At 43.3% G+C, this 27,557-nt stretch overlaps 1 protein-coding gene across 1 annotated transcript in view; it reads right to left on the minus strand.

Annotated features, from left to right (window-relative positions):
* Window positions 1-3,539: 3,539 nt before the first annotated feature.
* LOC144940691 (uncharacterized) overlaps window positions 3,540-27,557 on the minus strand; it is a 48,948-nt gene continuing 24,930 nt past the window's right edge. The window contains exons 24-54 of the mRNA XM_078867011.1: window positions 27,182-27,235; window positions 25,137-25,235; window positions 24,315-24,368; window positions 23,765-23,863; window positions 22,483-22,536; window positions 22,306-22,359; window positions 21,777-21,830; window positions 21,368-21,421; window positions 20,543-20,587; window positions 20,304-20,402; window positions 19,747-19,854; window positions 18,814-18,867; window positions 18,418-18,471; window positions 17,646-17,699; window positions 17,232-17,285; window positions 15,673-15,780; window positions 15,243-15,296; window positions 14,604-14,657; window positions 13,567-13,728; window positions 12,475-12,582; window positions 12,024-12,131; window positions 11,845-11,898; window positions 10,383-10,490; window positions 9,524-9,577; window positions 9,270-9,377; window positions 8,667-8,720; window positions 8,269-8,376; window positions 7,440-7,728; window positions 6,363-6,550; window positions 5,564-5,806; window positions 3,540-5,077 (exon numbers count right to left, since the gene is read on the minus strand). Of these exons, the coding sequence (XP_078723137.1) occupies window positions 4,931-5,077; window positions 5,564-5,806; window positions 6,363-6,550; window positions 7,440-7,728; window positions 8,269-8,376; window positions 8,667-8,720; window positions 9,270-9,377; window positions 9,524-9,577; window positions 10,383-10,490; window positions 11,845-11,898; window positions 12,024-12,131; window positions 12,475-12,582; window positions 13,567-13,728; window positions 14,604-14,657; window positions 15,243-15,296; window positions 15,673-15,780; window positions 17,232-17,285; window positions 17,646-17,699; window positions 18,418-18,471; window positions 18,814-18,867; window positions 19,747-19,854; window positions 20,304-20,402; window positions 20,543-20,587; window positions 21,368-21,421; window positions 21,777-21,830; window positions 22,306-22,359; window positions 22,483-22,536; window positions 23,765-23,863; window positions 24,315-24,368; window positions 25,137-25,235; window positions 27,182-27,235 (2,937 nt within the window). The 3' untranslated portion in view covers window positions 3,540-4,930. The remainder of the gene's footprint in view (window positions 5,078-5,563; window positions 5,807-6,362; window positions 6,551-7,439; window positions 7,729-8,268; window positions 8,377-8,666; window positions 8,721-9,269; window positions 9,378-9,523; window positions 9,578-10,382; window positions 10,491-11,844; window positions 11,899-12,023; window positions 12,132-12,474; window positions 12,583-13,566; window positions 13,729-14,603; window positions 14,658-15,242; window positions 15,297-15,672; window positions 15,781-17,231; window positions 17,286-17,645; window positions 17,700-18,417; window positions 18,472-18,813; window positions 18,868-19,746; window positions 19,855-20,303; window positions 20,403-20,542; window positions 20,588-21,367; window positions 21,422-21,776; window positions 21,831-22,305; window positions 22,360-22,482; window positions 22,537-23,764; window positions 23,864-24,314; window positions 24,369-25,136; window positions 25,236-27,181; window positions 27,236-27,557) is intronic.

Here is a 27,557-nt window from a genome sequence, read left to right on the forward strand (position 1 = left end):
TATAGGATTCGTGGGGGGGGGGGGGTGTAAACATTCCGCGTGTGTACAGAGAGGGGAGGAGGGGTCAAGTTTTGACAGATTTTTGCGTACCTACTAAATGGATGGCCCCTAAATGACCCAAGACCCAAGTGATTTCCCCCAACCGCATCTCGTTCGGCTACGTACGGTGCGAAAGAAGTCCAACGTACCCTGATGTGAAAACTACATTTAATGACAAAAAGCGAGACATCAGTGTGCATCATTGTAAATAAGAAAGGGTCATGTTCGTTAATCTGCCTGCTGAATATGGCGGCGACTTGCTTGCGTTGGGTGACATTCGCATAAATGATCATTAATGGCTTGCAGGGCTATGTGATGAGCAGAAGAGGGCAGTGCACCAAAATCTATTTTCTCAGAACAGCAAAGTATGCACTTCTACGTCTTTTTTATTAAACGCTTCTTGCTTTTAACCTCACTGACCAACTTGGTGACGTTTGGCCAAATAACAGCCACGACCCGTACAGGGGTGGGAAGGCCATCATCTCGCAGTAGATTTACAACAGGGATGTGCATGTACAGGGTGGTCCAGATGCTTTGTTTCAAATAAACCCTACTTAAAAATATCTATTAAGTTTTAGAGTATTAAATTGAGATCACAAGACATCTGGACCACCATGTATATTGCTGTGACATGGAATAATGGTCGATGGTCAGGAATAATAACGGAGAGGCAGCAAGGCATGAACGTGTCCGAGGATACGGTACGTCCCCTGCTGAGATGGGGTTGCAGGATCTACGGTGTAATTGTTGCATCTCAGAATCACGATCGATGGCAACGACTCAGGGATGCCTTCACCCGGCAGAGAATTGATCATGGCTGATGATGATGGATCATAATTAGCCTCTGGATTACAAAGGGCTGAACACTGTGTTCCACTGTGTGAATGAGCACCTGGCAGGCACCAGTGTTTTGCTAACAGGGCATGTTTGTCCATTTTTTAAAGCCTGTTTTGAAAACATTGCACCGTCAGTGTATTTCATAAACACACGTTTCATGTGATGGCAACAGTTGTGATAAAACCGCATTCGATCTTTGGACCACAGTCTGCATTGACGAGCATGGAGTTTGTACTTACTGGAGTTTCTGCAGCAATGCCACAGCTACTATTTTATAAGTAGCAGCATACCTGGGTTTATACCCGGTTTTCCGTCTGGTGATCAGTTGCATAAACCACCTTCACGGGAGTTTTCCAATTAGTATGACAATATAAAGCATCACTAGAAGGAACATAACTTGAGGTGCTTGCCTCTCTGCCTGGAGCTATTAGTATCTGCTGCCTGGTGCAATCCTCCCTCTTCCGCTCACCTCTGCTATCTCTTCTTTCATGGCTTTTTTTTACTTTGTTCCGTGGTGGTATTGCTGGGATTTCTTTAGGATCTGTAGGAGTTGTGCTAAGGCCATACTGGGACTTTTTCCTGATGTTCATTGGAGTTGTGCCATGCCAGGGTGGTGCCAATGCCTTTCTTAGGTCTTGATGGGTCGAAGCCATGATATGAATGTAGTGTCTTCCAGGGCCCAGATTTTCGCATTGGCTTTCTAGGAAATATTGTTAGCGCCAATAGTTCTCTAGAACGCACAAGGACTACCTAGGCCTACTAAAGTCCGCCTGTGATGATGCCACCACTTTATCGTGACTTGTTAGGACTGTGTCTTGGTGGTGCCTGGAATTCTTCGCAGGCAACCAGGGATGTGCTTTGCAAGTTATGGGGCCTATCTGGGGGACTTTCTGAGATGGATGGCATGATTGTGGCAGTTGTTTGGTGGCCTAGAAGCGACTTTAATTATTTCTGGAGAATACTTTTGCTGGCGACTGAAACCTCTTTGCCACTGAACAACTGAGCAACGATGGGGCTGTTACAATCAGGCCGGTGCAGCTCAGGAAATCAGTTTTTTTAGCCACTGCAAAAGCAGAGCCGTGTCGCTCATATCAACACGCAAAGTCGTGAACGCATGTAGACGACGTGGAGGTGTTCTCAGTGTACTGACAATGAATGAGTCGAGAGTCCACTCGAGATGCCTGTAGCAGATGCACTGGCGCTGGGTACTCACAGTGCACCGATTCAGATACGATTCCAGCCGATCGCAATTTGGTTTTGACTCGGCACAACAAATTGCCATTGGAAAAATTACTTGTACCGTGAAGGCCTTGTACTGGCTCGGCTTCGATGTGCCAGGGGAAAAGGGGTTTGTGTTTTGGACTGAGTGGCTCAAGCATCCCTACAGGACATGCGCCGTGTCATCATGTACCCTTTCTCCCATGTTTTCCACCACCATTGATTGCTCTTTTGTTTTTATTATTCGTCACCAGTGCCATGCTCATATTCTGTAAGGTGTTAAGTGATGCAACTGTACTTAAGCACTTATGCAATATCAATTATATTCGTGACTGGCTAGTCCAGAGATCCACACGGTGGCCACCGATGGTTAACGTTGCCCATGATCCTGTGTGCTGCACTCACTGAGAGAGATCCATGTACTGCCTCAGAGCCCAGTGTGCACTTCCGGATGTTTCTACCAGAACATGAGGATACCCGAGTTTTTGTTGTACATTACATTGGCAAACGCACATGTATGTTGGAAATAAATGCTAGTGAGGGTGGGGGGTTGATAACATGGGTTATCATGTCAAATGTTTAAGTACGGAGTGGATTTGGAGAGGCCATAGGGGCCGTCCATAAATGATGTGTTACAAGGGGGGTTGGAGGGTTGAGAAACGTGACGTCACATCAAAATACTCAACTTTAAATAAGTATAGACGACACGTTCTCCTTAATTAAATACTGTAGACTTTTTGATGTTTTCTCCTACAACATCAGAGTGCAGCGCCACATTAAATACGCACTACAATGACAATAGTTTAAAACGATTTGAAGCATGTTTTTTTGGGGGGGGGGGGCAGAGCTTTGTGACGTCATATTTGAGGGAGGGGTTGTGACTTTTTGTGACGCCGTGTGACGAGGGGGGGGGTCAAAAATCGTCAAAAATCGCGTGACGTCAGTTATGGACGGCCCCTATGGCTTGGGGTGTGTTTTATCTCTGTACTCAGAAACCGCCACTGAAGGGATGCAAAAGGCACATCTTATCGTAATCTATGTTGAGCCTAGGGTTTACTTTGCAATGTGTGTAAGCCACTTAGTCACATCACCTGTTAATACTTCACTCTGAGGTCTTTGACTTGATCAAGGTAATGACTTTTCACTGCAGTAGATATTTATAAAATACTTGAAATAGCTTGTTTTCCAGTCCCAAACAGAAATTCACTCCAGCGTGATTACCATATTTATCGTAGAATGATGTACCTGAGAATGTAACTACACTGGAGATAACTAGTGTATTTTATTGTTACCACAGCTATGATGCTTGCATGTCCATTGTAATTTCTTTGCTTGCACTGAGACCAACATAATTTGGTTTGCATGTGTTTATTTTCAAACAAGATTTTATTCTTTGTAAATGGTGCAAATAATGTTTGGAAGCAGGGGATTTTTAGTAAATGTTTATTTCCATACTTTTCCTTTTTTGTCATTATTTATCCCAAAAAAATGTTAAACATTCAACAATGGTACATCGTATTAAAAAAAATACAAATTAAAAACAAACGCATGGGAGTTTTCTTTTTTATAGAAAAGCTTTCTACCTTTATTGCCATGGAAGAGGGGGAGCTGGTGGGGGAAGATACAACATCACAGGCGAAAGAACACTAGATGTTAGTTCAATGGAGTGGAGGACAAGGCTGCTACACCTACCATGCTTTTAAGGGTCAGTACTGAAAAAATGCAATTCAAGACATCTGAACTATTATACATATACAAAATAGTACATATCCTTGTGGTTGCCCCCAAAAACATCCACCTCTTTGCCATTCCCCTCTAATTACAAAGAAGGATACTGCATAGACCAAGGACCTTTAGAAAAATCAGTGAAAAAATTTAAAAAATAAAATAAAAATAAAACTGATGCAAAACACTGTTATCCACATGCCTATTTTTTGGAACACATTAATGTGCAGTGAAACTGTTGGTTCACTGAAAGTTACCACAGATCCATGTTGAGCACAAAGCCATCACTGCTTTTTACGTGAATGGACGGACGCTCCATTAATACTGCCATTTGTCACACAACATTCCCAACTTCTGACGTGTTTGGAACGCTACATGTCAGACAGGGACCAAGGAACAGATGAATGAGCACCATAGATAAAGGTTAGTGGGTTCTTCAAGTTTAAATTGTAACTCTTAATAGAATATTTTATCATAGGAGAACCCAATACAAAGTAGCACCATTATGAAAAGAAATATTTTTTCTTTAAAAAATATCAAGATGGAATGCTGAAACATCAGACCTGTCCCAGTACTTCATGCTACGATGGGTGTACTGTCTACATGAGGTAGCTTAAAATTGGGAACAATTAGGTGTTGCAACTTCCTTATCACATACAAAAACAGGCCAAGGTTGATGCTTTTAGTATTATCAAAAATTACATATTAAAAAAATCAAAATACAGGTGGTCCATAGATGTTATATTTTTTAGAACCAATCTAATACAAGATCTTGACAGGCCACGTTCCAAGGCTCCCACAAAAATATTCTGGATGTTACCATTGTTACATACTCAAATGGCACTGGCAGTTAATCGGGGTGTGGCATGCATCCAAGGGACTTCTCAGCATGACACATATTCAGCACCTCCCTCTGCCATGGGATTTTACAAGAGCTACACACAAATAAATAACAATGGCGGATTCCTTCCTCACTTTAGATGTTGTCTTTATTTATTTTTGGCCATGAGATCCAAAAGATAAGCGTGTGGATGGACCAGAGCAGTGTTGGTATGGTCAGCCTGTCAGTGCAAGGGTCCTTGAGATGACGGGAAGATGGTCAAGGTCCATTTTACAAGAAGCAGACTGGGCCGATGTCCACGCCGAACTCCTGATCCACACCACCGATATCCAGAGGAGCGATATCGACGATAGGCAGGCGGGATGTCTTCTGTGTTCTGTATTCCAAGACTGTTTGGCCCCAGTCCCCTGTGTGTTTCTGTAGAGAAAAAAATCAGCATTAAAGCATTTGTTTAAATTTGAGAAACCAGAGTTCAATGAGCAAATGTGACAGAAGTACTATCTCATTACAGATGCCCATCATCGTTGTGATGATCATCATTGGACATGCTCTGATTTGTAATGTCATCACATGTATTTCATCCATGGTCTTTTATTCCATTACTTGCTTTTTCTGCCTGTTGTTACCCTTTCAAAGGCTGGCAATATTTTGTTTTAAAAATATATCATTCTTGTTTTTCACTTGCTACTTTCAGATATTCATGTTCATAATCACGTGTCCTTGTTCCTTTATGTGACTATCATCTTTTACCGATTAAGATGCTTTAAGGGTGACCCTATTTGTGATCCATATCTCTTTATATAACTGAAGGCATAATGTGGGAATGTCTAAAATAAAATCCTGTACTTTATAACACAGATTAACAGCAGGTGCCACAAGCGTGTGTGATGAAGGGCCCCTTACCGTGCATCCATCCTCCAGCACATTGTAGGTAAAGCGAGAATTGCCCTCGGCGCGGATCTCGATGTCGTTGGAGCCCTGGAGCAGAAGCGCCTTCTTAAGATTGCCGGCCTGTTCGTCCATGTAGGCAATGCTGTTTTTGCAGTGGTACGTGATGTTCTGAGAAGCCTCGGTGGACAGCAGGCGCAGGAAGGTCATCTGGATGGCCGCTGTGTTTGGTGGCAGGCTGTCATCGCCGTAGTTGAACTGTGCAGATGAGAACAAACGCCAAGGTTAGTAAACAACCTCCACTGTGCACACCAAAGTCCCGCGGACCATATCGTTAGTTTATGTTGCAAATGCTGAGTATTGTTTGAGCATTTCCCGAATTTTTATTCCTAAACAAATATCTAGACCAAACTACAGCAGCGTGATTGGTCTATATACAGTTATAATATAGGAATGTTTATATATTGTAGAAATAAAATGTCAATCAGGTACGTGAGCAAGTTGTATATATTCCAGGTGTAGATCACATTCTGATTGCTAATTGTGTTATTTTAGTCCTGGGAAAGCTTTTCATATAAAATGCCACACCGAGTTCTAACGCTATAAATTACCGAGAAAGACAATCTGTAATGATTTATGTTGCCTCCATTATGACTTTTTACAGTCACATAATGAAAATAACCTAATTATTTATTTTACCATTCATACATTGTGCCTGAAATGTTTACGGAAGGCAAACCATGCTCTGAAACCGACGTTGTGAGGGATTACGCATCGATGTTTGAGCGAGACCATTTCATAGGCATGGACGTACTTGTGAACCGCTGTTCATGGTCTCTCCGAACCAGATGTGCTTGCGGTCCTTGCTCTTGTTGGTCCACCAGCTCTTGCGTGGAACGTTCTGTGGGCTGGCATAGACGCAGGTCTCGCCCGACTCCATGTTACAGAACACCTTGATGGCATCCAGAGTGCAGCCCTGGTTGGGATCGATGAAGTAGTCACCTGGAAAAGAATACACGGAACATTAGACGTCAATTTTTATTTTGTAGGAACATTAGCGTAAAATAAAATGTTCACAATGTTGAGATGCGAGAAGATGATTTCTTAGCTAACCTAGGTTCCAGAAGCTTTGATTGTATGTATTTATGTTGAACTTCTTTAGCCAACTATACTAGTCAGAAGGACAACAATGCTTCAGCCGATTCCACCAGCCATAGCATTGACTGTGAAGGTTTTATCGCAGGGGGTGCTTGGAATCTCTGAATATGAACAGGATATCTGGATTTGACTACTACTACGTTTAACATACATACTCTGTCTGGTGATTCAAATCGTGTCAATTGGAGACAGAATTTGCAGAAATAATGATTAACTGTGTTGAGAAGAAAATAAGAAATGTCCACATATATAAACAGTGGTAATATTTTCTCAGATAAGAGGGAGAGATTAGAGTAATCATAGAGGAGTGGGATTTTTTGTTTCAATGGTAATTAAGACAACATCAGGTACAGTTGCCCTGATCACATTCAAACTGTTGTACTCCAAGTTAATGGTAATCCATTTATTTACATATGTAAATAGATATGTTTTAAGGCCATGGCTACTGAGCAAAGGCCCACAGGCCTAAAGTGCGAACGGATGACTTCCAATGCAAAGGTAAAGGGTGCCAACAATGTACTGGGCAGTACAGTAAAAGTAATCTCTCCCTGCGGTAATTATTGTAGAAAGTCTGTATCTAAAAAAAAATGTTGCTTTCCTCTCTCTCTGAACTTAAGTCACCCCGTGAATAGAAATGATCCACTTTTAAGACTTTTGTCTTCTACCTTTTTTTCCGACGAACGTGGAATATTCAATGCAAACTGTGAGTGTTGCAACGAGTAGACCCACTCACCACTCTTCCACTCGGGGTGGCAGAGCTTCAGGTCCCGGCAAGTGCGTGCTGGGTTCTTGCGAGAGCCCTCGGGGCTGCGGATGCTGTCAATCTGGTTGGTGAGCGACTTGAGAGTGGCATCAACTTCAGCGTCGTGCTGCCTCAGATCAGCTGAGGCCTGATCGCCACGGTAGAATCGCATTGGATCCGGAGCCTTCTCCTGGGATCCCATCATGGACATGCCAGACATATCCATCCCAGGGCCAGGTGGACCAGGAGGACCTGGGAGGCCGGCGGGACCAGATGGACCCTAGAGCACAAAGCCAGTTCAATCATAATATTACTACAAAGAAGATGTAAAGTGTTCAACAGAGGGTATTTCGTGCAAGTTCACATGGAACATGTATACTTAATTCAACCACATAACACCGTGGCTTTTGTTGTAATAATTCAAGCCTTACACTTCTTGCATGTATTATGATCTCATGCACACGAACGTGCAGCCTTTTTTGTGGAAGAATTGTAATTCTGACTTCAGCAGCTGAGATCATATTCAATGTTTAGCAAGTACATGTCATTAAATCGCCCAATCAGCATGGACTTTTTTTATTTTATTTTATCACCTTTATGTCCGATAGCCACTTCAGTAACGCTCAGCTGTAGTAGCATGTCGTTGGTAGATTTAAACGGGTGTAATTTGCATCAGTGGCAAATATGTTAACGACTGAGCTGTCTGCTTCTTTAAATAGCAGGTAGAAAAGACGAACAAAAAATGACGCTTTAGCTCTTCAAAATGCTTTCATTGAGTGTGAAAGCAGACATATAAAAACACCACAAAACTCTGACTTACAGCAGGGCCGGTTTCACCAGTGCGACCGCGTGGGCCAGGGGGACCGATGGGGCCGGGGAGACCATTAGAGCCATCCTTGCCTGGAGGCCCAGTGGGGCCAGGAGTACCCTGTGAACAGAACAAGAGACTTTACCTGGCTGCTCATTTTACCAATTCATATTGTCAACTCCACCTTCCTATAGCAGTGCTACTGTAACACAACAAGGTAAGCAAGTGTCGGAAACAAAATATCGAATGTAAAAACTGAGGCTACCGAAAGATGTATGCACAGGATAACAACAAATTAACATTTAGTAAATGGCATTAAAAGTGAATGGATTTCAGAGTCAATAAAGCACCACTGACTATTTACATTCAGTGTCTGGAACAATATACTCGAGCACAGGACATGGACTCACCCGAGGACCAGCAGGGCCCAGGGAACCAGCAGCACCTTGGTCACCAGATGAACCCTGTGGGAGACACGATGATGGCACATCAATACCAAGCCAGTCCTCAGCAAATACATAACCAAAACTAAACTGTACAAAGTCAATATTACAAATATCTTCTCGTTGTGTACACATATTTTGTGGCTAATGAAAAGCAATGTGTGCTCACAAGAACTCCATTGCAGTCATCTATACTGTAATAACAGTAACAACTTACACAAACGACTGTCTTTTAACTGCATGGATACTAGTGATAACATTGTCACAATGTAAAACAGCAGTTACATATGCATCACAATAACGTTTTGCTACAAATATATGTGGAAGCATTTAAAAAAATACGTTGGTAGATATCTCGGGTCAACATCCTTTCATTAAATGTTCTTAAAGTTTAGGGTCACTTTCATGACACGGGATTCATGCAAATGTTGACACTGCATGGCTAATGTTCATTTTTGATGCAGGATCAGTGTCGCTGTCCACACACACACACAGTAATTTGCCAGTTTGTATTTGCCATTTTTTTAACTTAATGACAGTGTATTTAATTTCATGTGCATAACGACTTACCGGGGGACCAGGCAGACCCTGGAGACCGGTGAAGCCTCTGTGTCCCTTCATGCCCCTCTCACCGTGCTCGCCGTTCTCACCCTTGTCACCACGAGGACCTTGTGGGCCCTGTCAACCAAACGACAGTGCAATCAAGTCTACAGTGTAATAATAATTCAAGGTTACTCCATTCACGACGACAAATATGTGTCACGTGTAAATATGTGTGTGGATGAATATGTTTAAGTGCCGGCACAAGCGAAGGAAACACTTACAGGCAGACCACGAGCCCCAGCTGGGCCAGGGGGACCTATTGGGCCTTGAGGACCCTAGAAGAAGCACACATCACACAAGGGCCACAATCGTTTAATCCTCTACAAAATACGTCCATATACATTGCCACTGATGTGGCATATCACGAATAAATTAACATATATATAATGATATGATAAACCTTTCATATAAGTACAACAATATTGCAAATTTATATTACACAATTAATGAAGATTGTATTGATTTTCTTGTGTAGCATAGCTTCGAGTGGCATAGCTAAAGTTCAATAGAAATAACTCTGCAGGTCTCAACTCTATGGCCTCCTCAAATCCCTTACAAACACCAGATGATCACATCACCCCAATACTTCAATCCCTCTGCTGGCTCCCATTCTAGTCCCAGATCAACTACAAGTTTACACTCACCATCTTAATGATCATCCATAGATTGATCCCTGCCTACCTCTCACCTCTCATCTCTACTCCCCTTCATGCACTGTCCCTTCAAGCCCAGACTAAAAACTTGTATATTCTGTTCCGCATATGACTGAATTTCTCATTTTTCAAACTGTATGTAAACTATATAAATACCCTTTTCCCATGCCGAACATGTTTCACTGTTGTGCGTATATTCTTGCGATGCAGTTGCATTTAGACACTTTCATAAATAAAAATTGTATTTCACTGGCTTTAAAATCGTACGAAATTTTTGCCCAAACAATTTTATAGACTCGCCAAATGTTTGTAACGTTGCACAACGCATGAGTCCACTCGTGTACACAGGATCGCCAGTAGTGACGGCTACCATGGTTACACACACAATCCGTCTAAGTACTGAGGCCTACACAGTGGCCATGCTCACCGACTCTCCCCTCTCGCCGTTCTTGCCGGTAGGCCCAACTGGTCCGGGGGCTCCTGGGGCACCGGGCGCACCTGGCTGTCCTGGCGAGCCATTCTCTCCACGCTCACCCTGCATGGTGACACACGGCCTCGCGTTAGCGCTCACCACGCCTGACACGCTGGAGCGGTATCCCCGAGCGAAAGACCCTTTCGCCTCTTCCACGTGGACATAATACATGCAAACATCTCAGTCACTAACATGAGCTTGTTTCTATCTATCTGTAAAATATGAATAACGCCAATGGCTTGTGTAAAATCGACATACAACTTTTTGTTTGAACAGTCGCATTCTTTTTGTCACATCATTATCAGTCACTATCAATCCACTGCTGGATGAAGACTATCCAAAATATGTTTCATTGCTTATAAGAAACAATCCATGATTATGACAACCAATGGAAATTAACTACAGGAAATGCCTCACAGGAGACATGGCAAATAGGAAATCACTTGAATAACAATGGCTTCACTCAATGCCTCACTAGACTTTCTTAAATGTCAGTCATGCCAATTGTTAAGCTTCATATGCGTTCAAAGAAAGTTTTTGTCATTAATGTCATAATTTTGGTTTGATAAACCATATTTTACTAAATATGTATCCAAATAATATGTAGAATCCTCAATATAATGATTACACTCATCACAAAGTTTCACTGTAGCCTATGCTACTTTGTCTTGCAATTATTCTTACAAAGTCATGTCAATTTCCCCTTTGTTGTGCCAACATACATCAAGTTGTTAACGTAATTATTTATTAACTTTGTGCAAAACCGTAAAGCATTATTAGGTTCATCTAATATATAGCCGTTCATGAGATCGTAAACACTGTACATTTTTACAATGTTCTAACAGGGCCAGAAAGCTGAAATATGGCACTAATAAGTATCGGAGCTTGAATTTGGCCAAATTAAGTAAACATCCAAATGTAATAGACGTTTTGGTGCAGTCACATGACTGACAGGGTTGAGATTGTACCCAGGATTCCAGCGGTACCAGCTCAGCGCTCTGACCTCTGAGCCACACGGCCACCCTATTTGGAGATTTTGAGAGGCGTCAAAGCCAAATATGTTATCAGATTTTAAAATCTTAAAGAAGATCAAATTCATTGAGGTCCCACTTTTGGAGGTATTTTTTGTTGTCGTGTTTTTAATCTTAGGCTTCAGTATGTTTGTACCAGGAGGGTTTGAGGTGTGCTGAATGCAAATACGACATCTTCAATAACTCAATTTGTCCTGTGCCAAAGCTAATAGAAAGCAGACAAAGTCTGGTACCAGTTTCCTGGAATAATAATACTCCTGTTTGCTACTAAATAGAACTGAACCACAGCATACGTATCATTGTAAAGATAATGTTACACAATTAGAGTTAAGGTGACAATATGCTTTAGTTCTGTCCCTATACAAACCAAGTTGCTTTGTGCTCACCTTCTGTCCAGAAGACCCATCACGGCCGGGAGGACCATCAGAGCCAGGATTGCCCTACGAGAACATAAAACATATAAACATCAAGAGATATAGGCAGTTCGCTATTACGCATGGACAAAACAAAAACCAAGCCCTTGAACTTGTGTGCGACAGTGTCACGTTCGTCAGCCATCACTTACATCACGTCCCTGCTCGCCAGGGGGGCCAGACAGGCCAGGTGGGCCATTAGGGCCAGGGGGCCCTCGTTCTCCAGATGGCCCAGGGGACCCTTGCTTACCAGGCTCGCCCTAGTGAAGAGAAGCAGACACAAGGGGCCACAGGTGAGATGTTCTCCATGTCAATATGTAAGGTTAAGTCGCATGAACATGGCTACGACATCGCACAATTACGCGGTAAACAGTGGAGTAAAAGTTGTAATAGGCTTTTTTGTATCACCTAGGCCCCAAAAAAAATCAGTCATTATCCTTGAATATAATCAACTTTTGTAGCTAATGGATGTAAGTGGTATCCATAATTCTAATATATAATGTGTAGTATCATGTCTGACATGTTCAGAATGAGAATTGTGTGTGTATGTTCGGTGTGCTTGTGACATGCTGGTGTTGGCAATGGAGGGGTGGTGATACTCACAGATGGGCCAGGGAGGCCGGAGAAGCCCCTCTCACCACGCTGGCCGGGCAAACCAACAATACCACGCTGGCCTGCGAGACCCATGGGGCCTGGGGGACCTTCAGGGCCCTGCACGGCAACAACAACAACATCACATCACAAGTCATGTATCTTCTTGGTTCTTTCGGTAAAGTCACGAAGAATGGAAATAATAAAATAATAAAAGTCATGTATCTCCAAAGCATACGTCACACAGTAAAGAACGTCCCGTACCCCTTACCAATGTGCTTCCATTGTGCCTCTGACCAAATCATCCAGAATGCCCCAATCTCATCAGATCACGGAAACTAAGCAGGGATGAGCCCGGTTAAGTGCTTGGTTGGGTAAACACCATGCTGCGGACCACTGCTGGGCTATGTGGTGGGCATTAGTACAAGTATAGTACAACATCAAATTGTTGTACTGTACTTCCCAAACTCCCTAATCTATGTTTCCGATCTTCACCAACCCACACTGATCAGTGTGGTAAAGTGTGTTCAAATAACCCCCGTGAACCACACGCCATGGGGAGGTTATCATCCAAACAGTGAAATGACAAAAGAGCTGTGTATGTACATCATGACATCATCCTTTCGTAGTTTAATGTAACCCTTGCCACATAGCAAGCAGGATTCACCCCACTGCACAGGACATCGTTTTGTTATTTTTCAGCTCTGCTGGCTTGGTGACGAGCATCACATAAACAATCAGTGTCAGGGATATTTGTTTAAAGTGTAAAATTAATGGTACTGTTTAACCTAGAAAAATATACACTACAGCCTTTACCTAAGGTAATCAATTAAAAGTTATGACTTTGGCACCATGTCTGTAGCCTTGACAGACCAGAACAATAAACGCACAGCAAACCTGTACAGAATACAGCTGCTAGAGTGTATAGACAAATATGCTTGTGCTGGAGGCAGGTACACAGGCTGCACGTGAGGTACGTACGGACACAAGCGTGCGCGTAGGGTCTGCATTGGACATCTGTCAATAAGAGCTTCATAACTCATCGGATTCCTCCAGCGTAAAGGAATATTCTGATTCTTGCGATTCTGCATTCTGGGCACTTACAGAGGGCCCATCCTCGCCGGGCTCGCCCTTCTCGCCAGGAGGCCCAGAGGCTCCCTGCAGTCCAGGCTCGCCAGGGCGGCCAGCAGGGCCAGAGTCTCCACGGATTCCCTTGGGTCCGTCTTTGCCTCCTGGGCCAGGTGGGCCAGGGGGACCAGGGTTGCCCTGAGCACAGTGCACGAACACAGGGCACAGTCACCCACGGAGCAGAGAGATGGGACAACCGCGCAGGGTGCTCGCCTCGTGCTATGTATTCAGAACAAAGGTCGGTTATACAACAACGCATTATCACGTGCAGTTCAAACAGTGGCGGATCTAAAACCTCCCAATGGGAGAGCTGTCCTGATATTTAAAGCTTTTTTGTTAATAGTGCCCTACGTTAATATAGAAAACATTTAACCTACACTATTTCCTCTGGCAAATATCAATACCAATTTTTGGGGGTCTCAAGGTGGTGGGAGGGGGCGGGGGGAATCCACCCCATCCACCCCTTTCTTGGATCTGCCATTGGGTTGAGATATATTTAAAACATGAATAGTGAATAAACGTAGAACACATTTGTAACTGCTAATCCTTACATTAATCATTACAATGTTAGTCCGGTTGTGCATTGGTAGTGGCAATATGAAGTCCCTTATTTTTCTATTTCATAATTCTCAATTGCCATATCTTACTCTCTCTTGAGCTAATGACATCAACATTTTGGCCACAAATAAGGTGGTGGGTGCATGCAAATTACTCAATTGAGATTACACATTGCAGCAATTATCGCCTCCTACTGGTAGACTAATGCCCGCTTGCAGGCCCGGTGCCGAGTGGAATATGTGCTTCACAGAGACAGTTGCCACTGATAGTACTGTTCCAACTGTTTAAGGTTAGATGTGATGTAAGTCGTGCATCGCATGCGAAGCGATCTGAGACACCCCAGTGTAAAGGGCGCTATTTAAAAAAAATTATGATTGTACTCTGTGGATTTTCACCGCAAACTTTGCTACCCACGCTCCTCATCGCCAAGTATTTTGCCGAAGAGTGTTACTCACGTTAGGGCCGGGTGGGCCTACTCTGCCAGCAGCTCCAGGGAATCCAGTAGCACCCTTGGGGGATGGAACGGAGAAATTACATTCATTAATAAACACCGAGGAAAAGCAAACCAAAACGTACTCGTGTGCAACTGGTGCACGCGTGCATCTGCGAGTAAATAATGACCTCGGTCGGATGTAGCCAAGATGACGGTCTGAATTGCTTAACTATTTTCTTCGTGAACTTCACTGGTGTGAGTGCACACACGAAATATATTCATTGGTTTATATCAATTATGGTACGCTTGAGTTAGCTAATGCCAACTACAATGATGTTGCTTTTGCTGTATTGGCTGGAAGATAATTGTCAGAAATATGCACGCTGCAAATAAATAACTGACTTTGTTTACACACTTAAAACAACCTGAACCTAATAGTTCAGAGACGGTTACAAAGTCTTTGAATGAGTTGTTCAGAAAGGTCCTGCTTTTGAGATGTTTGACTAATTGCATGACCAAACCATAGTATATGGAGGAAACATACACACACGTGTAGACAAGAGAACGCTCACATTCCATACACATAGCATGTCAGAAACATGTAGCCTGTCAGGTGAGTGTCTCATGCACATTGCAGATCACATCCTTCAGTGGCACTTACAGATGGACCTTGTGCGCCACGTGCACCTTTTGGACCAGGAACGCCATTGGGACCCTGAAATAACAGCAACACAAGACCGAGTGATTAACCATCACTTGAATCGGCAGGTAAGATAAACACACGGCCATTTATAACGGAATGTGATCGGTGGCACTCTCTTAATTTCAAGCTGTTTGTATTACAATACTTTACCCATGTCAATATGTCAACATTGAAAGGCGTTAAGGCCACGTCTTTATATCTTTAATTCACCCATTTTAATAATTACCAGTTAGACTGATTGGAATGAAGCAAATTATTACGAGCCTAATGGGAGTCTATTGTGTCCAGTACAAGTTATCCAAACAATAAAACAGTGAACTCGTGTGTGCATCTCTGCACTGCTTAGTTGTGATTCGAGGAGTGGTGGCGCTGGCAAGGATGAGGTTACCTGGGGACCGGGGGAGCCCGCAGGACCCTGAGGACCAGGGGCACCGGCATCTCCCTTTTGACCCGACTCTCCCTGCTCTCCTTTGGCACCGGGTTGTCCATCTGAACCCTAGAGGAAGACAGCAGCCGGGGGAGAGAGGTCTCAGAGCAGACACACACCGGCAGCAGGAAGAGCTCTCACTCCTGGCTCCTGGGGTCGTGGCGATGGCACAGGAGGAGAGTCTACGTGTGGGAATGGGGAGGCGCACTGAGGCTCTGCTGCTGCTGCTGTGGAGAGGGAAGAGGGGATACGTGGCCTCTCTTGTGACTACATGTGGGGGCCCTCATAGAAGACCAGGAATCAAGAATCCAAGACATAATTCCAAATTTCCACCCAGCCATGTCCATACCTGAACCTTAAACACAGCCACAGTATACACCAAATTACGTTTTTAAATTGGCATAAATATGCGTGTGTACAAGGGATAGTAGGATGCCTTAAGAGCATACTATTAAAATATGCACACTCATAAATATGTTTAATACATCTTGATAATAACTAATGTATCATGTTGCATGCTGCATTTGGATCATGAAGATGATACTTCAAAATATGACTGAACAATACATTTGTAAGTCTACTGAACTGTTAGTGGGTGGGTGAGTGAATGAGCAGGTCAGTGGGTGGACGAGTGTGTGGGTGGGTCACTGAGTTTGTGGGTCGGTGGGTGTGTGGGCCGATTTGGGTGTGTGGATGGCTTGAGTGAGTGGGTGGGAGGGCGCTTGAGTGGGTGGGCGTGTGGTTGAGTGGGCGGGCGGGTGGGTATGTTGACAAATGAATGAACCAGTGAGTGATATATGAGTTAGTGCATGAGTGAGTGAGCCAGTGATGGGTGAGCCAGTGAATGATCTAGCGAGTGGGCAAGTGAGCTCGTGTTCAGTAGGCAGGTCTGTAAGTGAGCAAGTGATAAATGATCATATGTTTTGGTTGCATGGCGATATTGATAACTCGGCTAATCGGATTACGCAATCAGAGTTGGGCCAAAGTCTTGCCACTGTACCCATGTGAACCATTGCATGAGAGGTAATGGGCGGTGCTTGGTGATTTCATCAGCATAAGCATACACGTCACGTGGGGCGTGGTTTGTCGAGGGTTTCCTGCCTTCGGGAGACAGGTTGGGGTGGCTGCCATTTTTAAAGGGGCCTTAAATATCGACCACGAAAATAAATTAGTCGATTATTATTATTTTAAGTCGTTTGATTGACTTAATCGACGAATCATCCCAGCCATAACAACATTACATACTGCATATGTCCAGAGGATAAAGTACGTGTAAATATCCTGGTTTGTTTCATTGATATTTAACTATTTTTTTATTTCCTCTGCTTATATCCTACATATATTCAAATTAGCATTATTGTGCGAGGTGCAGAGCACCCGTACCACTGCTGTTAGGTTAATAATAATGATCCAGTGGTGCTATACAAGCAGCACATAGTGGCTGTAGATGGCTTAGCGTGGTTTACTGGGCAGTGGCGTAAGCGGGCAGGAGTGTGCGCGTAACAGGAGACGACACTTACAGGAGGGCCAGCGAATCCAGCAGGGCCGGGAGGACCGGTCTCTCCACGCTCGCCCTGGAGCACACACAACAACACACACCTGAGTTCCCACCCAGAGACACACTCCTCACAGCAGACACCTGGCCGCCGCTCCTTGACCGATCATGCTCGAACAATCCTGGTTGGCCATTAATCTTGCATCACCAATACACGCCAACGAAGTTATGCTGCGAAGAGGGAGTTATTTTTTTTTTATGTTACACAAGTTACATTCTTTTCTCAACCTGTGCATGCAAACTGATTTGAAATCTTCAGAGTCTACCGCTTTAATCTGCTTTGCAACGACGCAAACCTATCGACGGTTAACTGCGACGATTAACAACGACAAGAGCAGTGTGTGAAAGGAGCGGGGCGGAGGGCAACAAGCTCACGTACAGGAGACCCACGGGTGCCAGCAGGGCCACTAGGCCCAGGAGGACCAGCTTCACCCTGAAACACAACAGCAGAGGGCAACATTAGATGGACACACTCATCAGTGGACGACATTAAGTGGACAATCATTGATGAATGGCGTGAGATGGACAATCACCAGTGAACAATTTTTTGACGGATGTTGGACGGAAAGTCATTGATGGATGATTTCATATGGACAATCATTGAAGGATTATGTTAGGTGGACAATCATTAGTCAATGATGTTGGGTGGATGATAGATGGACAATCATTGGTGGACGATGTTTAGATGGACGATGGTGTATGGAAGGTTGTTGATGATGTTGGGTGAACACTGACCACCAGGAGGCTCCACTGTCCACACAATGCACTCAGGCGGATGCAGTGTGAGAAAGCGGGATGTTTTGTGTATTTATTAATCATTTTATGCTAATTTAATGATTTATGGACATGTTACCTCTACATAACAAACACAGGGACTACAGAGATGATGCACATTGCAATTGTGCAGCTCGATGGTAAAGGGTATGGCAGATAAATGTATGGAACATCAAATACAGAAACAACAACAATTACTTAGGTGCTTCAGACGATAACACCTTGCTACAAATTGGTTCGTGAAAAAGGTATTTGAAGTTAAGTTTGTAGATTAATTTAAACACAAGGTCAAGATTTAAATAACATTTGTTTTGAGCTGTGAAAGGAGTTGGCCCAAAAATCAAAAAGCGTGTGCATGAAGGAAAATTATTCTTTACCTTGTCACCAGCACTGCCTGATGGGCCGGGAGGACCGATGGGACCAGTCAAGCCCTGCAAGTGAAACGGAGAAGCGTTAGAGTCAGACCTGAAGCACGGATTGAGCCAGGCAGCACTGCACACGGAAACCTTACAGCGTGACAGCGCCTCTGTAAACGTGTCCCATGTCGTAAGTGAAAATCTTGCTTGCGATACATAATTTGCTGTTTATGATCACTATCATACAATTATTGCTAGGGTATAATACTATACACTTAAAAACCTCATTAATATATAGTGCATTATTTTACATTATTATAACACTAGACTAAACATTACACCGTGATTCCACACATGTAACGTAAACAGAGTAATCATGATTTTTAAACACGTTTCCAGTTTTAAATAATGACTTACTCGTGAACCATCCTTCCCAGGAGCACCTTCCGGTCCTTTCTCTCCGGCATCACCCTGTGAGGCAAAGGTCACACAGGTTGTTAGTAATGTGGTCCTATTTAAAAATAAATGTCATCTTGGATAATCCCTTGAGATGGAACGTCTCCATCGCAAGGGCATCTAGAGTGTCGTTTGACAGATACATTGCAAATACGTTATGACACATGGACAAACATTTTAAATCTATAACTTATCCAGAATGCATTTATGCAGTGAATCGTAACACCCAGGCAAACGCATCATACATGCAAAATTAACTGGTGCACACTCTCAGTTATATAGAATGTACCCTGAGCTGTAACAGCTGCATCCCAGTAAGCATGGAACAACGCTGCATGTTTACTGGAACGTGAGCAATGGTGGCGCATGATGGAGATATGAAACCGTAACCACTGGCACACAGAAACGAGGCATGGGACGGTTGGCAGGTGTATACAGCAAAGACAGATCATATCCCAGTGTGTGCCATCACAAAAAGTGCCGTTTTCTTTTCATCAGCGTATACGTACATAGTATTTTGGGGGCCTATATGCAGAATACGTACACACAACCTATGTTATACATGCCATACACTGCTGTCTATATTAAAATCATCTTCATCTAAAATAATGTGTATATTTGCATTACGTAGTGTTGATCAATGTATGTATGTTGAACTTCTTTTGCACCGTACGTCGCCAACCGTGCTAATCGGAGTTGCAATCATGGCACGGAGATGCAAAATAAGATGTTCGTGACGCCTACCATAATAGAAATAGATCCAGAAGCACATGGTCATGCTCAATTAACACGTTAGCTAAGAAACTTGGCCTAAGACCAGAATAATGTGTTTGTTCATCTCTCGGGTTAGTCGTCAGTGGCAGAGCCATCGAGTGTAGGCGCTGGCAGTCTCACTCTGTCTCCCTTGGGACCAGAAGCACCAGCTGTGCCGCGCTCCCCAGGCATGCCCTGCAGGCCAGGTGGTCCCTGAGCCCCAGATGGGCCTGAAGGACCGGTGGCGCCCTGTGGAATCACAACAGAACGCAACAGCAACCCACGGGTCAAAACTTCCGAATACAAACTTCGGGGGCTGGTTTGGCGGTGACGTGGAGGCACCAGCTGAAGGTAATTCACTGGCTCCGATTGTTAACAAGCACTGCCTCACAAATTAAGCATGTATAATAATGTAACATTTCAGACAAAGGCTTTCATCTAGTAACTTTGCAAGCCTGTGGAGAAGTAGCACACTGTTATTTAACTGATTGTTGCTTACTTTGCTGTGTTTTTGTTGTCTATTTGTTTTGTTTTATTCTGCAGGTAATTTTTTTTTACCACTTATGAGATGAACGTGTAATGTTTCGATATGTGAGCTCATCGAGCAATTACAACCCAATGGGAGTCTGAGCTGTGCTGCTGTGGACGGAGTCACACTCGCCACGCTGCCGCTGTGCGTGTGTGTTTGCTGTGCCCACCTTGGGGCCATCAGAGCCAGGAGTGCCAGGAAGTCCACGGCTTCCCTGGAGTCCCTGAGGCCCAGAAGCGCCGCGCTCACCAGGGAAGCCACGCTCTCCCTGTGAAGTGAAGCCGCCACGCAGAGCTCACATCAGCTACTATTTCACACGCACACATCTTAGGATGAAGACAACCATCACTGGCAATGTCATGAGCAAAGCCTCGCGTGGCGTTGCGCACATGAGGGGCGAGGACTTACTCTGGGGCCGGCCTGTCCAGGCTGCCCAGCCTCTCCGGGAACACCCTGTGGAGAGACAAAAACACAGATGGCACGAAGCATTAATATAACGTTAAAGAACAACATTTGAAGAACGTTGGAGCAATACACCTACAAATATATATTTGATAGGCGTGTAGTAAATATTCCACAGCCTTTTCGTTTTCCATGGGATAAAAATAGTTCTTCAACGTTTAAACATAATATTCACCCATTTACATGCCTTGAAAAAATGTCAGCCTATAATATCCAAATGTTATGGTAATTCATAACAAAAATAAATGTATTCCATATACCATACATTTGTATGAAAGGATGTTAATATAATGTGACTCTTAGCCACGTCAGCCAACCCTGAAAGTTGGCAGGTGGCCTCCTCAAGTCAAATAGAAACCAGAGCAATAGCACAATGTGCAGCCTGACTAGTGGACATGAACACCCACCCCGAGTCTACCACAACATGTCCATACCCACCGCAGGTCACACCACAACACATCCACTACCCGCCATCGTCACACTACAAGAATGGCAGCGCTCATCCTGGCTCACACAGGAACAAGTCTGTACCCAGCTTGGGTGACACCGAAATGTGGATCACAGCACAACACTTCCATGCTGTAGGGCAAACCGAAAGTCGGTACACATACCCACTGGTACACAACTGTCTCTTGGGACCCATGAAATACTCCCATGGGGACCCATGAAATTACCCCCGTGGCCATGCATAATAGAAATCTTCGTCTGGCCCATGAGCGGTATGTTTGACTTCCCCGGCCTAAAGAATGATGTTGGTTGAAGAAACCGTACCTGGTCACCAGGCTTGCCACCCTCACCAGGGGGACCGGGAGGCCCAGGCAGACCCTACACAGTGAGACAGAGATTATTAGTTTCATTTCCCTGCAACTAAACATGACAAAACAACTCACATTAGAAATGGAAACCCGTGCATGCGTGTGCATTTTCCCTCGGCAGCAACCCGATGCGCATTGAATAAGAGCGCACAGGTTTGCACGTAGGTTCATTGGTCACAAAATGGCGTTGAACAAAATGTGGGTACATAAGGTATGTTTTGATTAAGAGTAGAATTGTTACGGCCAATCCTGAGATGTGTGAATAAGAACGCGTACGAACTGTATCACCGGACTGTATGTTTATTATTGTAATGTGCCATGCGTGTAAAATGTAAATTAAGAACATTTAAAAAAATATGTTTTACCTGGAAGCCAGAGGGACCTGGGGGACCTTGCTCTCCTCTCTCGCCAACAGCGCCCTGCAAGTCGTGAACAACGAGGACACCATTACCCCACATACTGGGAACGAGACGCCGACTGATTCCACAAAATCAAGGCCTTCGTTCTGTAATGCATGCTCACTATACTGCAGAGTGTAACCATTCATACTTACAGCAGGTGCTCTATTGGTCCAGCATTGTACAATAGACACATTTTGAGAGCAGATAAGAACAATGCTTGTGCTGTATTTCTGTGTATGCTTCAGTGTTTTTGCTACCAAAACTATACATCATTGTCTATGCGTGATCGATGATTCAAATAATAATATTTACATTTTCAATGTATTTCTAGACACCTTTAGCAGCAGGAAGCGATGGTAAGGTGTGGTTGCATTAAGCATATTAACTATGATGACCTTTTAACATAGTTTTTTTTTTCTATTAAAGAAGGTATAACATTTTCCTTGCTGGTGTGAATAATTATTATCGTGTCAAGCACTGCAAGTGTACTCACGGCTGGGCCAGGTGGTCCGGATGGGCCGGTCTCTCCATCTTTGCCAGGCAGACCCTAGCGTACAGGTAGGCGGAAGTTGAAGGTTACATCTCCATTGCAACAAAGACAATAACAACAAACAAAATCCTGAATGTGAATATTGAGACGCCTTGTGAAGGCTCTGCCATTGCTGCTTACCCTCAGGCCAGCGGCTCCAGGGATGCCCTTCTCGCCAGGCTTGCCAGGCTCTCCCTGCACAAAGACAGCAGGCATGTTACATACTGTGGAAAAACAACACTCGAAAGTGTACCTGACATGCCATGCAATTATGTATTGTTTGTTGAAATTATTTAGCACTGTACGTAGCTAATCGGAGGTGTCGAATTATAACAGGTTAAGAACTGGCTAGGTTTATGTATTCTTAAGCTCATGGTAAATAAATCATATCCGAATGTATTCAGCACTTTAAAAATCCCATACCATACAAATAATGTCACTTAAAAAGGGCCCAACGATAGGCTGTGGATTCATGTGCTGGATAGTTCTAGTCGATATTTTTTTGCTTGTGTGTATTTTCACGATGAAAACAATGTGGCATTAACTTCACACACACATGCAAATATAGGATGGCCAAATATTTAAACTTGTTATGGTATCAGCACATGGGCAATGTACTGCTCGTTAAAGGATCTGTTGCATTTATGCTCATAGAAAACCTCGAGATACCATTGTCTGTTTCCTGGATAACAACATTTTGGTTAAATAAAGCAGAGGTGTAATTTATGTGTTTCCATTTAGTTTAGCTCACACAGTATATAAACTATACTACATCACCAACTTGTCTTGAATTGTAACTGAACTTGTTAAAACATGGAAGCTTTGCAGGTATACGCTTGGTTGTGAGAATACCTGGGAATACCAGGCATTGTAGGAATGGGTTGTGAGATAACAAGGCCAGGAGATGGCAGTTGTCTGTACGGAGCTTGTAACGTGGTTTCTTGCCAATTTCCTTTCACGTGCCAAACACTAACGAATGTAAATGGCCAAACATCCCAATATAGGGCCACTCTAGCGAAGTGTTACCTGTGTTGCTCTCGCTATGTATCTTGGTGATATCTGTCTGCTAATTTGTCTGTCTATAGTTTTCTGGTTAGATTTTATGTCGCTATTTCATTATACCTGATGATGATTGATTGCGTTGCAATCGAAACGTCGTATTCTATTATTTAATTTAATTTATTATTTTATCTTTAGACGTGACTTAACCGAAAGAAACAAATAATAATTCCTGCAGTCACGAAAGTTCTAAAATTAAGATCCACTCTAGCGAAGTTGTAATTCTCATGCTTGCTTGAACAAATGAAATTATATATTCATTATATATATATTTTTTTATTTTAAATAGATTACTGTATTTAAACATCTCCGAGGCCAAGTGAACACGTGAACAGGAAAGATCTCAAGGAGGAGGAGTGCTTACAGATGCACCCTTGGGTCCAGGGAAGCCCATGACGCCGGGTTGTCCACGAGCTCCCTGGGGACCTGGGGGCCCAGGCCGCCCATCTTCACCAGGGGGACCCTGGGCAAGGCAAGTCACACATCTCACGTCAAGAAACGTCTCGGTGAGCATCACTGTCTATAACGCTCCCAGCCATTTGCATTGCATCCACACTGGTGCTCTAGCAAAACCTTTGGTCAACAAATTGAGATAAGCAGGTGCACGTTACTACGCAAGTTGGGAGGCATCGGACAAGCGAGGCCTGAAATGGGTTTCATTATTTTGGCCCAATTTTGGTACTTTGGGGCTTGATGAGCGTAAGCCTCCCCAGACCATTATCCTCCCTTTACTGCCCTCCAGATCTCCGGATGGATATTGATGTGCAAATTCAACCAGTAGAGGAGTAACGCACGCTCATGAGTAAAGTTTAATGCGAATCATTTATGAATTCTAAAAATATATCAAGAGTCTACGCTTCATGACAAACGATACGTTTCTGAAATGAGACATGGGTGCATTGCATTGTACTGACCTGAGGACCAGGCTTTCCTTCAGACCCAGGGCTTCCAGGGCTGCCAGTAAGACCCTGCAAGACAAACGTGTGTGATAATTATCTGTCAACATACGCACAGCAAGACAAAACTTTGACATTCTTGCTAAACAATATTCCCAAAAAATGGCATACATTGAGAAGTACTTCTGATGTAACATGTACAATAGAGAGCAGCCAGACTGTGTAAGTAACATTGTAGAAGAAATGCTGCTATTAAATGCAGTGAAAATTTAAAACCAATCAGTAGAAATGCAAATTTTATATCTGTACATATGGATGTAACTGAAGCTGGAAGAATCCATTGAGCTATGAAGCTCTTTATCAGAGGTGTATCCAGCCAAAGCTGCGGTCCACAATGATGGGGCATTACAGATGAAGTTAGAAATGTCCTCACTAAAATGGTTGTAAATAAAGTTTTTTTTACTTTTTGTCAATAGGGCGGACGAGAAAAAGTAGCATATTAAACATGTTGATGTTTCGACAGTCTCAGCTGGTGAGCATAAGACCGGTGTATTCACAAATTCCAGATTGTACGGTGGTACACCATCATAGTTTCTGTCAGTACTGTTTTTGATTTGTATCCGTGAACATTTAGAAGTGGCACATTTATGATTCATCTCATCCCTGGCTAACATTTATACGGTCAGTGTGATGGAGTCGCTATCATTTATTGCATTATTCTGCCTAGATCATTCCGGTGACACAAGGTCACTCTTGAAAATGGGGCTGTGCAAAGTCTCTTTAATTTTCACCTGGTTAAACAAAACAAACTGGGTTTGGGTGACTCTGTGGGACACTTACGCGAGCTCCAGGGAGGCCAGCTTCACCAGGGCGACCAGGATCACCGTTGGAGCCCTTGGGACCAGCTGCGCCAGGGGGACCACGCTCACCAGGGGCACCCTGAGGTGTGACGCAAGAAAATGGCCGTCACAAATCCAGCCCAACGACGATGACGACAAAAGGAAAACCCGGCGCAACCCCCCAAGACAAAGCGAGTAGCCCAGTGCCAATTGGTAAACAAACAACAAAAAGTGCCGCTTTTCCAAAATGTTAGGCTCGGTATTCAAGTGAGCAAAAAATTATGCCAAGTTGCTATGGAGTCCTGCATCCATTAGCCTGCGGGGTCATGATGAGGTCAGCTTGAGCAGTTGAATGCACCAGCCTGAATGAAGGGTTATTTACTGCGCTGTAAATCTGTTAACATCTATATATTTAATGGAAAATAGAAACACAATAGTATTCAGACTTCAGTTACCATCAAAAGCACCAATGTTTATGGATGGAACATTTTTGAGGAATAATTTACGTAAATGACCAGTGACTCACAAAAGCCTTTTTTATAAAGTACAGTCTCTTTTTGAAGAGATACTTGAGCTAATCCACCTTTAAAATAAAAATGAACAAGTAATTATTGTGGGCCATTTAAAGATAACTGTTACAATTACAACACACTACTCTTAATGTAAATTACAAATTGTTCCACCTTCATTAATATCTTTGCTATATTATATCTATAGATGTTTCATTAAGGCCTGGGTTTCTGAGAGGTTGAATGACTGCACCAGTTTCCACCAAACTAAATGCTTTATTATAGTCTAGAAACCCCAGGCACATTTAAAAAAATAAAATTGCCTTTTCTAATATCTGGTTGATAGTATGTGGCCAATGGTAGAAATATTGTTTTCTGAATATATTTTGCTTATATGGTTGGTTGGTCTGTAAATTGTTCATTATTTGGTTTTATATGCGCTTTGGGAACAAAACACAACCATACATGTATATCGAAGGCAATAATACTAAATGCCTAAATAGGGGTGAGTGAGAGTGGGTTGGAGTCCTTTTGAACATTTTAATTTGATAACAAATATTTAACTATGCAAGTTTTCAACTGGTGAATATTAATTGCTATGATAATTATGAATCCGACACTTACAAAGGAAATTTAACAAAAGATTTAAAAAATACGCAATGCAGCATAGGGAGATTCATGCTGAGAATGAGACTGTGTGAGTGACAGACAACATACAATTATCGGAGACATTGATTTAAAAGAAAAGTAAGTGGGTTTGGCTGGTACACATCGCTAGAGTTACAGAACTGATGGTGGTATGGCAATGACAGCCAAACGAGAGACCAAGGATGAGAGCGTCACCACTGCATGAGGGATGACAACGATGTGGGGAGGCCTTCATCCAGCAGTGGATAGAACACAGCTGCTGCTGATGCTTTTATAATGAGCATGGTAGCTTTTTTGTGTTGATTTATGAACCACAATCAATGTCTTTAACTCATCCAGTGCTCACTACCCCAGATAAACATAGCATCTTGGATTTGCACCATTGTAGCCATTTCATGTATGTCAGCCAAAACATGGTACGTGTGCCGTAATGCAGGGTAGGCTTTTGCAGCATGTTAGTCGACTGTATATGGTGCTAAGTCATTGCTAATGAGAGAGATTGTGATTTGTGCTAGTACACCACTGCCAACGGAGTCCACTGTGTTATTTTAATTTCAAAGACGGTTTTGCATGAGTACACATAAATAATTAGTTCAATGTTCCTGTCCATGCAGCCTCCACAATATTGTTTTATGTTATGCTGCACATCTTATTTAGCTAAACGTTCGACTCAAAGTGCAATGCTTGTGCTGAGGTGTATTGGTCATGTGCCATTATGCCAAGAAAGGCCATACTATGAAGAAGGGCCATTACCTAACACATCTCCTGCTATACATATTTTTCCCTATTAGGACAGTGTTATCGTTTAGGGTGGTTGTGAGCTTTTTATTGATGCTTGAGGACAACTTTCCAACGCAGCGATTACACAAAAATACCCAAGCGAGCTCACCTTGGGACCGGGAAGGCCATCCTGTCCTGGGAAACCACGGTTTCCAGGGCCGCCCTGTGAACAGGCAAAACACCGCTTGAGCAACAACACATCATAGTTTTTCCTGTGTACACCATTACAAAGACAACCCAGCATGGCTTGAACGAAATGATACGTGGTGGATTTTTTCGTGTACATTTAAAATCTATGATAAAATACAATTTCGATGTAGTCAGCAAATAAATAAATGTACCTTTATCTCAAAATGCAGTACAGAACAGTGGGCACATATGTTTTATAGAGAGAAAGACAATTATGTATAGGCAGAGGAAAAAAACAAGGGATTGAGCCTGGACATTAACGGGACCAGGGTGTCGACACCACCACAGATGACTGC

Source organism: Lampetra fluviatilis, chromosome 2 (genome assembly GCF_964198595.1).
Source record: "Lampetra fluviatilis chromosome 2, kcLamFluv1.1, whole genome shotgun sequence".
In the NCBI taxonomy this organism is placed as follows: domain Eukaryota; kingdom Metazoa; phylum Chordata; class Hyperoartia; order Petromyzontiformes; family Petromyzontidae; genus Lampetra; species Lampetra fluviatilis.